Raw genomic sequence first — 12,746 nt, 5'->3', positions numbered from 1 at the left:
ACTTTCATTAATTCCTTAATTTGTATTAATTAAAATCTCTATAAAACCCAGCTGACTTGGATATATTTAATAATTGGGAATTTTTCCCTGGCGACCACCTTATATTTGATTTAAAACAAGACACTGTTGAACCATATTTTCTGTGGTCACAATTTACTCATCCACTCTTATAACCTGCCACAATTTAAGTCTTCCACTATTTTAATTATTACAGTTAATGGCTGACCACGAGGTTGGTGAGAAAACCCTCAAAAAGTTTCTGTGAAATCTCTTTCCTTTATCTCTTTGCTTTATTACTTGCTCTATCAGTCAGTTTTGTTTAAAAAAAAAACACATTGCTAACTTGGCTTCAAAAATACAGCTACAAGGGGGCAGCTGGGTAGCTCAGTGGATTGAGAGCTAGGGAGGTCCTAGGTTCAAATCTGGCCTCAGGCACTTCCCAGCTGTGTGACCCTGGGCAAGTCACTTGACCCCCATTGCCTAGCCCTTACCACTCTTCTGCCTTGGAGCCAATATACAATATCGACCCCAAGACAGAAGGTAAGGGTTTTAAAAAAAAATACAGCTACAAGAGCAGGTGAGTAAAAAACCTTTTTGATTCTCCTTAAATTAAGCTGTTTTAGATCTTAGCAACAGGGCCCTAAGGTCCTGGCTAGCAACTGCCTAAATTAGGACTAGAAAAACCTGGGAAAGCTTTTGGCCTTGTCCTGCTTCCCATGTGTTTACTTTAGAAATATGGAGTTACAGACAGTTCATAACTTAGTTAACAACTGGCGTTTCAGTAAATACTTTGTTCTTTTCTTAGTACAAGCATTGGTCTACAGCTTACTTAACATCTGGCTCATCAGCTCCATGACCAAACTTGTAAATACAGAATTCCTTGTCTCTCTGAAAGGGCTCATCCCATGGAACTTATGGCAAAATCTAATTGACATACTACTTTCCCATGAGTTTTTGATTGTTGTAATTGTAATATTGGATCTCCTTGAAGAACTCATTTCTCAGTCAAACCAACCAATTGCTCCCTCTAATATTCAACAAAATGTAGAACAAAATACTCAGCAGGAGCTCATAGAGGGAAGTCATGGGGAGATTGTAACTTTTATGAGAAGTATTAAAAGAGTTACGAACATTATCAGAATCTCTGTCCCAACTTGCTCTGGACAATAACCCTCCTAGTCAACCCCCCCTCCCCCTGCCCCATCAGCCTCAGAAAACCCTACATCTAACCAAACCATCCCTCCCACTACTCATGCTTCTGACCCCACACCCTCAACTCTAAGTACACACCCCACCCATGCTTCTGACCCTACACAATCCACTCTAAGTTCACACCCTACCCATGCTTCTGATCCTAATGCCTCCACTTCACACCTTACTGATTCCTCCAATCCTAATACTTCTGTATCCTTTCACACTTCTTCCCTGGTTCTGCCTTACCCCACTGAGAATGGAACAAGAAGCCTAGAAACAGAAACAGGAGTACCAAATAATTCAGATAGGTTATTTCCTTTAAGGGAAGTACCCACTTTTAATAAGAATGGAAACTTGGTATCTGTAAGACATCATACACTTTTTAGCCCTGAGGATTTAAATAAATTGAAGGAAGATATGCCATCATTTGAGGACGAACCAATATTAATTATTAAAAAATTAGAGAACATATTCAGAACTTTTGACCCCACTTGGTTGGATGTTGAGAATTTATTACAAGCATTTTTGACAAAGAGAGAGAAAAATAATATTGTCTCTCTGACTAATCAAAAACGAGGTAAAAAAGGAAATTATTGGCCAACTGAAGATCCACATTGGAACCCCAATGTTGAACTAGATCACACAAAACTAAACCAGGCCAGAGAAGCATTACTGACAGCCATGAGAGCTTGCTCTGATAGACCTGAAAAATGGTCAAAATTTGAAAGAACCCGACAAGATATTGATGAAACACCCTCCCAGTTTATGGACAGACTTATTGACGTAGGGAATACATATATGGATCTTGATTTATCCAGAGAAAGAGACATTCGACAAATACATAGGCAATTCGTTGAGAATTGTTGTTCAGTGGTAAAAGACTACTTTAAAACTAGCTGTCCTAATTGGGACTCTATGGACCTTGAAGAATTGAGGAGAGTAGCAACCTATGTTTATAAAGGTTGTGTAAAAAGACCTGAGGAAGGCAATAGTTAGTGGAAGACTTAAAGAAAGAAATTGAAATGTTAAAGAGACAATTGAAAAATAAGGGAGAGACTATAGCCCCTTTGTGGGAATTCACAAATAAATCAGTAACCTGCCACTTCTGTGAGAAGAAGGGCCACAAGATGATGGAATGTATAACCATTCTTAAGATGATTGGAAGGAATATGCAATTTAATAACAACTTTAGAAATGATAACTATAGAAATGATGATAATGGTCATAGGAACCAGAATTTTAGAAATTATAATAATGATTATGGAAATAACTATAATGAATATAGAAATAAGAACTTTAGAAACCAAAATTATAGAAATAGGAATTTGGAAAATAATGACAATGCTCCAAATGAAGAAAATGATAATACCCAACAACAACATATGAGAAATGGTGTTCGTCCAAAAAATACTCAAGGTGCTAATGACCCTCAGAGGGGTGCCCTTCAGGGGGGTGCCCAAGGAACATCTCAAACACAATGAAGGTGTCTGGGGGGGGGCTGGGGCACAGGAATCAGAGGATACAACCTTTGATTTTTCGGACCCTGATGTCCTACTACCCGTTGTCCCTATCCACCGCCCTCCCCATACTAATGAACCTCACGTTACCTTAAAGGTGATTGTGACCCACCGAGAGACTACCACTAATATATATGTATATGTATATACATATCTGAAAAGTAAGTACCATTAATACAAGATGCTGGTTGCATCTTTTTCCAAAGATGAAAAGGGGGATTGTGGAAGAGAGAAATTGGAAAAGCCTACAACAAGGCTGGAATAGCTGGGACTGCAGAGCTGCCATTCAAAAGGAGAACATTCTGATTTGGAATGTGACCAGGAGAAGTGGTTGGAGGAAGAGGGGCAGACCAACTGAAGTCTGAACTCTTGGTTTGGGAGACAGAAAGAAGTCTGTTGTCTCTGACATTGAAGACAGAAGTCAGGACTGTCTTTAACCTTGAAGACAGAAAGGAGAAGGGTCTCTTGGCTTGGGGACAGAGGAAAGAAGGACAAAGCCCAGCTCACTCTGATTTGCTCTGTTGTGATAGAGTGACAACTTCCAGACCTTTCAGCCCATTTTCCAAATTGAACTATATTCCACCATCCTTCAACCTAAAGACTTATTCTAGTATTAGGGAAACCACAAACTCTCTTTCCCTCCATTTCTTATCTTTCCTCCCCCCCCCCCAATAAACCCCTTTACTTAATTTAGAGAAGAGAAAGAGTATTTTATTTGAGAAATCATAAAACTTACCCTGAGTTGATTTAAGAGACTAATAGAAGATCAACAAGAAGGGGAGGGAAGAAGGGAAGAAGGGAAGAAGGAAGATTAACAGTCCTGATCTTTAGTTATTATATACCATTCAAATAACCCATTATTACTTTAGAGTTGAGGAAGTGTTTGTTGTGGGTGGCTGAACAGAGGATTGGGGCATGGAAAAAATGTTCTCATGAGCTGTGGAGAGGGGGAATGAAGCAGCCCTCTCTGTGCCCCTGGGGCATGCATGCCATGACTTTGCCAACACAGGACCAGGCAATGGGGTTAAGTGACGTGGGAGGGTCATAGCTAGGAAGCATCTGAGGCCAGATTTTGTGAGTGTGAACCCTAGCCCCTTTTAAGGTTATAATAGTATTAGCCTCTATAATTATTTTAATAACATAATCATTAGTCTTGAGTTAATAATCAAATAATATAGTTTGCTTTAGAAGAATTACAAACATTAGCTAAGAAAAATACAGTGTAGGGTGGTATCAAATCTTGTTTATAGGCATTGTGACCTTAAGCCTAAAACCCAAGTTTCCACCAATCCCACCACACTCTTCTCTATGTATGACAGGACAGTCAGACAAGAGGTGGAGGACTGCTCTTGGGTGTATGACAGGACAGTCAGACAGGCACCAAACTGCTGACTCCTAATATTTCATAATTGTCAGCAGAAAAGCAATTAGCCCCTAACCCCTTATTGCAGAGGCCTTGAAAAGGCCAACCATAAAATCAGACATGGGCTACCACCCATAGTGATTAATTTTGTTCTTTCCAACTTAATCAGCATTTCCATTGTTAATTAAGAACTGCCCATATGAAAGGCTTTGCATTGATTCTATTTTCATTTTGACTGTATCACTTTGTCACTATGCCATAAGATTTCTCTCTATAAAAAAGGCTACCTCCTAAGGTTCGGGTCTCTGGTTTTGATCTTGACCAAAGTCTGGCTTTGTTATGAGACTGGCCTCCTCTCAATAAACCTATTTAGCTTGGAGTTTTGTCCTGGTGTGATAAATTTTCACCACAATTTGAACTTAGCACCTCCCAACTCTACTTACTATGCCTACCTCTCAAACCAGCAAGTCACCTAATTGCCCCTATTGCTATTGTTATTACTACATTAATAAAATGTTCATATTAAGATAGCCTTATACGGGATTTTAAATGCGATTAAAAATATAGTGGGTAATAAGTGGAAGCAATTGTGTAAGGGAATTTGATAGTTTTATTTCAGGTTTCAAACTCAATATATTGTTTATGAAAAGGTGAAATTTGGCAAACCCTTGTAAAGATATGCTGTAGAAAAGAAGCTTCTCTTACAATCTGGATGCTGCTAGATTATAAAATTTTTATAACAATAAAAAAATTATTTCCAAAAACTCCATGTGTTTTATTAGCCCTATTAATCATATGTTTAATTATATCAAGCATCATTTCAGGAATTTTAATTCTAATTTCAGTTACAAATCGAATTCTGAAGCATTATGTTTCATTCTAAAGTTATTTGACTACCTTTTATGGAAATAATAAAATAATTTCATTAGATTATCATAAAATTATTATAAAATACATTAATTATATTATAATCTATATAATTATACAACATAATCTATTAAATATGACAATATAACAAATGTCATATTCTATTATTTAATATTGCATAATATTGATAATGTTGAAACTGATCAAATATTTAATTAGCTATATTTGAAAGTAGAAAAATGAACAGATCTGCTTAAATCTCCTTGTTTTCTTGGGACCTATAAGAGCAAGTGAAATTCTTATCCCTTTCTCAATTATAATGACTTTGATTAAAGGGAAAATAATTATCAGAGGGAGAAGTAATTAGGGCTTTGTTCATCTTATGGAAATTTTTATGGAAATGTGGCATTCATATTTTAACCAATAAAGAATATGAGGCTATTTTTGTTTGTTTGGTAAGATCTATATGTGTCAGCAAAAACAGGAAACAATTCAATGGCAATTAACCAGGGAATGGCTAAAAACACTGGAACCACTGTCAAATAGTGAGGAAGAATGACAAGCATTAGGGTATGAGAGAAAAAATCCTTATCAATGTATTATAAGAATTTAAAATTTAGGTTTTTATGCTCATATGAAAGTTCTAAAGTAATATTGTGGTCACTAATTTAAAAATATTATAGCTTAAGAAAAAATAATTTTAGTAGCTTTATTTACAAAGAGGTGGAAAGAGTGAAAGTGGAAAAATGTAAGAAGAGGGTAGAGAAATGTCGAGCCTATCACCCCAAGTGTTGCTCCTATGTCCGGCTTAGCTCCAGCAGGGTTTCAGTCAGAGGACCCAGTGTTGTCTTCAGCAAGGGTTCCACCAATGAAGCCTCCTCCAGGAAAGGAAGGCCTCTTCAGAACCAATCTCTCCAGAAGCCAGGAAAGGTAGGCCAGCTACTTACCCAGCAAGCCAACACAGGGTTCAGGGAGTGTCCTCCTTCAGTTCAACTCACCAATGCAGAGTCTCCCAAGGCTAACTAAGAATTAGGATGATATTAATACTAATATAAACTAATGAAAATTTCCCAGATCTAATTGTACCTTCACAGGGAGTCTTCAGAGAATTTGATCTACACTAACCCTCACCTCTCTGACCTAAAGAAAACTCAGTCCCTGCTCTACCTAAGTCTGCACTAACTTCCCCCACACCCTTAGGTGGTATTAGAGGTAGTGTTCTATGACAGTTTGGCAGGGTCCAAGGAAAGGTCATGGATCCAAAAGGAACCCAGCCCTGGTCTTAACAGTCAGATAGCCAGATGTTCCAGAATCACAAGGAAACACAGCAGACAACAGCAAGGCAGCAGGTAGGAAGAGGCATCAGGGTAGATCAGCAACCACAGGACAGGCAGTCAGTCTCCCCAAGTAAATCCAGAGAAAAGACAGCCAAACCCAAGTTAATCGTCTAACCCCTACTTTCACATTCCAGAATATTTATCCTCCTGCAAGTCTCCCCTACAGGCCAAACACTCTTGCTAAAACCCTCTCTTCCTTAAAACAGTTCCCCCTTTGCACAAAGGCAAAATAGTATTGAAAACTATGTTTTTGCATTTGTGCATCAACAAACATATATCCCACCTAAACTAAAAATCTTACCCAAAATAATAAGCAGCCTACACTCACTTATCTTATCCTATCTAATACTACCTTACTCGAGGGATTCATACATAGGAAAGGAAAAGGGAAACAATATACAATGAACAGTTACAAAGTTCAAAATACAAAGCAATCATATGCAAAAGCAAAACAAGCAAGAAAACATCAAAATAGAAATACAAACACAAAACTTCATTCAAAACAATAGTCATAAAAATACTATTCTTATAAACTAATACAGAAAAGAATCCTATCAAAACTATTATGCATAAAACAGAAAACAGCAAAATAGAAAAGTACAATAAACACAACATTGTATAAGCTTTACAAAAATGTCAAACCAAGTCATCAAAACTTACTTATGCAAAATACATTTAAAAATAGGTGAAAATTCAAAACAATCTTATTCTAAATTAACATTATTACACAAAACTGAAACTGTTACATAGAACTGTGCATCTAACTATCCTATCTAAAGAACTTAATCAGTATCAAATATTAACTACATACACAATTTCTACATATGTACAGAAAATATATACAACATATGCATGTGCTACATATATAATCATGCCATATTTACAAATGTTACATGTATACCTACATTTAAATACACGTGTACATACACTATAATACAATTTTGTCAACCCCATGATATTTACATATCCTATTTACACGTGAGGAAAGTCTAATACATAATACATGTTCTAATGTTTTAATGTAATATGCTACCCTACCTTATCAACCCTTACCTCTACTCTAACTACATCAATATATGTTTCCTAATATCATCAAAACAGAACATCTGAACTCTGACATCCTATCTTTATGAAATCTCCTAAAAACTAACCCATCTACCTAGGCTACTACTATTCTAAAATCTAAATAGTATCCATTTATGTACACAGACTCTCATATATAACTAAATCCTATAACAAGTAACTATTCATTGATTCATTACTTGAATCAATGTATCCTAACCATTTTTATGTTTGTGTTTATGTTGTGTTATGTTATGTTTCTGTTGTATGCAACATATCTATCAAAACATCAGATTGTCCATCTTCTCATCTTGTCTGAAGAAATCTCTTCTCCAAAGCCCATGGCAGTAATATGCACTGTTTGTTGATTGCATTCTTATATAAAAATATGCAAGGTAACATTACACAAAAAAATTCATACACACATTTCTGGATCAATCACTTGATCCTTTTCACTGAAAATTCTTTAAAGTTTCTATCTACTTATCAGATACAAACACTTTCCTCTTTTTTCTCTGGATTCTCCTCTTCCACAGGAATAGTCCACTCATTACTGAACTTTTTTCCTATACACTCAATTTGACTAATGAAATCTCAGCTTTTCACCAGGTCGTCCTCTCCTACCTGGCTCCCCAAAACTGCATTAGGGTGGTATTGGGGATGGGATCTGATGGATGGAATTGGGCCAGTATCAGGATGTTAACTGTGGTTTGGGAAGGCCAATAGAAACCCAGTCCAGGCAAAGTCTGGTCTGAGACCAATACACACAGACCACATAGTCACAGAGAAGTTGTTTATTTAAAAAAAATTTTTTTTTGAAAACCCTTACTTTCTGTCTTAGAGTCAATATTGTGTATTGGCTCCAAGGCAGAAGAGTGGTAAGGGTAGGCAATGGGGGTCAAGTGACTTGCCCAGGGTCACACAGCTGGGAATTGTCTGAGATCAGATTTGAACATAGGACCTCCCGTCTCTAGGCCTAGCTCTCAATTCACTGAGCTACCTGGCTGCCCCGAGTTGTGTTTATTTTAAGAGGAAAAGATAGAGGAATTAGGCTGACATTAATACTAATGTCAACTAATGAAAACTTCCCATATCTAATTGTCCCTTCACAAGGAGAATTCAGTTTGATATACACTAGACCTCACCTCTCCGACCTAAAGAAAATCCAGTCCCTGCTCTACCTAAATCTGCACTAACTTCCCCTACCCCCTTAGGTGGTATTAGAGGCAGTGGTCTATGACAGTTTGGCAGGGCCCAAGGAAAGGTCATGGATCCAAAAGGAACCCAGACCTGGTCTTATAGTCAGATAGTCAGATGTTCCAGAATCATAAGGAAACACAGCAAACAACAACAATGAAGCAGGTAGAATGAGTCATCAGGGGAGATCAGCAACCACAGGACAGGCAGCCAGTCTCCCCAAGTAAATCCAGAGAAGAGACAGCCAAACCCCCAGTTAACTATCTAACCCTACTTTCACATTCTAAAATCTTTATCCTCCTGCAACTCTCCCCTGCAGACCAATCTCTCTGGCTAAAGCCCTCTCTTCCTTTTAACAATGCTCTGATATTTAACCAGATAAATACTCTGTGAAAGCCATTCCACACTATTTACATTCATGAGGTTTCAATGCAGTGTGGATGCTAAGATGTGCAGTAAGAGAACGCCTGTGTGTGAAAGCCTTTCCACACTGTTTGCATTCATAAGGTTTCTCTCCAGTGTGGATTCTCTGATGTGCTACAAGATTACCACTCCCTGTAAAAGCCTTTCCACAATGTTTGCATTCATAAGGTTTCTCTCCAGTGTGGATTCTCTGATGTGGAACAAGATCCATCTTCCGAGTGAAAGCCTTTCCACAATGTTTGCATTCATAAGGTTTCTCTCCAGTGTGGATTCTCTGATGTGCAACAAGATTACCTCTCCCTGTAAAAGCCTTTCCACATTCTTTACATTCATAAGGTTTCTCTCCTGTGTGGACTCTCTGATGTCTAGCAAGATAGCCGCTCAGTGTGAAACCCTTTCCACACTGTTTACATTCATAAGGCTTTTCTCCAGTGTGGATTCTCTGATGTGCAGCAAGATTTCCTGTCTCTGTAAAAGCCTTGCCACACTGCTTACATTCATAAGGTTTCTCTCCAGTGTGGATTCTCTGATGCCCAACAAGGTCTCTCTTCCGTGTGAAAGCCTTTCCACAGTGTTTACATTCAAAAGGTTTCTCTCCAGTATGGATTCTCTGATGAGCCACAAGATCACTCCTCTGTTTGAAAGCCTTTCCACATTGTTGACATTCATAAGGTTTCTCTCCAGTGTGGATTCTCTGATGTCTAGCAAGATAGCCCCTCAGTGTGAAAGCCTTTCCACATTGTTGACATTCATAAGGTTTCTCTCCAGTGTGGATTCTCTGATGTGTAACAAGATGGTCCCTCAGTGTAAAAGCCTTTCCACATTGCTGACATTCATAAGGTTTCTCTCCAATATGGATTCTCTGATGTGCAGCAAGACGGCCCCTCCGAATGAAATCCTTTCCACATTGTTTGCATTCATAAGGTTTCTCTCCAGTATGGATTCTCTGATGTGCACCAAGAGAAGCCCTCTCTGCAAAAGCCTTTCCACATTGTTTACATTCAAAAGGTTTCTCTCCTGTGTGGATTCTCTGATGTCTAGCAAGATGGCCCCTCAGTGTAAAAGCCTTTTCACAGTGTTTACATTCATAAGTTTTTTCTCCAGTGTGGATTCTCTGATGTATGGCAAGGTGGACCTTCTGTGTGAAAGCCTTTCCACACTGTTTACACTCATAAGGTTTCTCTCCAGTGTGGATTCTCTGATGTGCAGCAAGATTGTCCCTCCGTGTAAAAGCCTTTCCACACTGTTTACATTCATAAGGTTTCTCTCCAGTGTGGATTCTCTGATGTGCAACAAGAACACTCCTTTGTTTGAAAGCCTTTCCACAGTGCTTACATTCATAAGGTTTCTCTTCAGTGTGGATTCTCTGATGTACAGCAAGATTGCTCTTCTGTGTGAAAGCCTTTTCACACAGTTTACATTTATAAGGTTTCTCTCCAGTGTGGATTGTTTGATGACTGGCAAGGCTGTCCCTACGTGTAAAAGACTTTCCACATTGTTTACATTCATAAGATTTCTCTACACACTGGATTATTTGATATGAATCAAGCTCAGAGTTCTGACTGAATGATCTCCCATCTTTATTACTCACAGAAACCATCTCTACATGTTTAGTTTTAGTTTTTGGATGTATACTGAGGTCTAAACTAGAGCCAAAGGTCATTCCCCCTTGGTGACCTTGATACAAGGACATTTCAAGAGGTTTCTCAGCCAAATGAATAAGGTCTAGTTCTGTAGGAAAGCATTTGCTGTATTCACTATCCTGAGAACAGTCATTTTCTGAAGTCAATTTTATATACTGATTTAGAACTGAATATTGGCTGAATTTCTCTGCTGTTCCATCAATTTCATAGTCACTCTTTGGATTTTCATTTCCCTTGATATTAGAGTAACAGATTTCTCTCAAAATGAAGTCAGAGAGACCCTCAGTTGTGTATCTTTGGAGGCCATATCCTTCCACAAAAAAGCTCAGCTTTGTAGACACCTCCTTCATTTCAAAATTAGTCTCCGTCTCTGGAAAAAAAATGATATAAATAAAGAAGGAAGATACACACACACACACACACACACACACACATTCTTTTCTCTGATAACAGAAAGTAAACTGATTTTTAATCTATTTACCCAGGACAAAAAGTAATTTCAAACTTAAAACAAGCAAAATCAGTCTTTTGATATACCATTTGGCTATAAGTGCAAAATGGATGATTTTAGAAAGACTTTCACATACAACAACAATGAAAACTCACAATGAAGCAGTGACAAGCAGACCCAAGAGTCTCATCATACTTCACAATTCATGTCATGGTAAAGAATGAAGGAATGACCTAAATAACTTCCTTGCAGCTAGACTACAATTCTAACTCTGTGTCTGAGCATGCTCTGTCCAGAGTACCATACAGTCTTTCTCCACTGCCCTTTCTATCTTAACATTAAAAAATCACTTGTTGATTATTCTTATAATTTTATCAATCTCAGGTAACCTTTTAGATATTCTGTTCTCATCATTTTGGAGGTACTATCACACGATCATTCTTGGTAAATTTTATATGCTACGCAGAGAAACAATTTCTCTCCTTTTAACTGTCATGCAATAATTTTCAAAGTGGAATATAAGTTTTCTACTTTTCTCTACAGATGAAAAAATATTATTCCATTTAATGCAGATATACTAAATAATCATCTTATTTTATGATCTACCATATATTATATCTCATACTCCATACTGAGTCCATCATCTATCTCTCAGGAAATTAATATGATTCAGTGTGGGTCTGCCAGCCTCAAGTTTAGCACTCCCTTCACTACAACAGATAAGACTTTTGAGATAACAGCCCTTATACATCTGCTTTCACTTCACTCACCTGGAGAGGAGCTCCTTGAGCCTTTTTGTTCTAGCAGCCAAGTTACTTGCCCTCTCTGAAAACTGGGGATAAAATCTTTTCTAGGAACTGGAAGCTCTGGACATAAGAAAGAAGGGGTCAGGAGAGAAAAATAAAAAATTTAGTCCTCTTAACAAAAAAAGAGCATGCAACTAAGATCTACAGGATAGTTTCTGTTGTATTCACTGAAAATCATGGAACTCATTTACAATCAGAAAAGACCATCTTTATTTACCTCTTGTGATAGAAGGATAGGCACTTTCCACAACCTCCATTATCTAGAAATTAAACGCAGCTTGTTTGGTACAAAAATCCAGTATTTGACAAAAACTGCTAGGAATATTGGAAAACAGTATTGGAGAGATTAGGTTTAGGTGGTTTAGGTCAAGATCTCATACATTACACCAAGATAAACTCAGAATGGGTGAATTACTTGAATTTAGGGCAAGCAAAGAGGAAAGTATTTATAGCTGTTAAGCAGATAGAAACTTTAAATTTAGGACACAGCAAAAGATAAATAGCCAGTCTCTTGTAAAAAATACTCGAACTCTGGACTTCAATCCCCAGAAGTCCTTGCTCCACTTCCCCAGAATTCTTTGAATTCTCACGTGGGCCGAGATCAAGAAGGTATTTAACCTGATTGCAAAGGTTTTTGAGCTCTCTTGGACTTCCGTTTTGGAGCAGACGTGGCTCTTTCCATAATGTAGGTGAGGTCTTGTCTAGGCCTCTGGCCTAGGCACGTGTTTTTTCTTATCCTGTATTTTCTTTAATCTTTAACCTTTAATAAACCTCTAAAAGATAATACTCCTTGCAGAGAGAAACTAATTTCTACCTGCCTCAGATGCCTCAGTCTCCCCTAAATTTTTAACTGTTACACTCTCAAGGTCAAAACCAGAGAAAGACA

The 12,746-nt window shown here is 37.8% G+C and overlaps 1 protein-coding gene across 6 annotated transcripts in view; it reads right to left on the bottom strand.

Annotated features, from left to right (window-relative positions):
• Positions 1 to 5,636: 5,636 nt before the first annotated feature.
• Positions 5,637 to 12,746, bottom strand: part of LOC103106819 (zinc finger protein 420-like) — a 39,211-nt gene continuing 32,101 nt past the window's right edge. For 5 of the 6 annotated variants that reach the window (XM_056796446.1, XM_056796448.1, XM_056796447.1 and 2 more), the window contains 2 exons: positions 11,825 to 11,920; positions 6,751 to 10,973 (listed from right to left, as the gene is read on the bottom strand). In XM_056796446.1, the coding sequence (XP_056652424.1) occupies positions 8,944 to 10,973; positions 11,825 to 11,920 (2,126 nt within the window). In that variant the 3' untranslated portion in view covers positions 6,751 to 8,943. Of the gene's footprint in view, positions 10,974 to 11,824; positions 11,921 to 12,746 lie in introns of all 6 variants that reach the window. The other variant, XM_056796449.1, reaches the window with a different exon arrangement.

The sequence above is a fragment of the Monodelphis domestica genome, chromosome 4 (genome assembly GCF_027887165.1).
Source record: "Monodelphis domestica isolate mMonDom1 chromosome 4, mMonDom1.pri, whole genome shotgun sequence".
Lineage (NCBI taxonomy): Eukaryota > Metazoa > Chordata > Mammalia > Didelphimorphia > Didelphidae > Monodelphis > Monodelphis domestica.
This window is presented reverse-complemented; position numbering and strand designations above follow the sequence as displayed.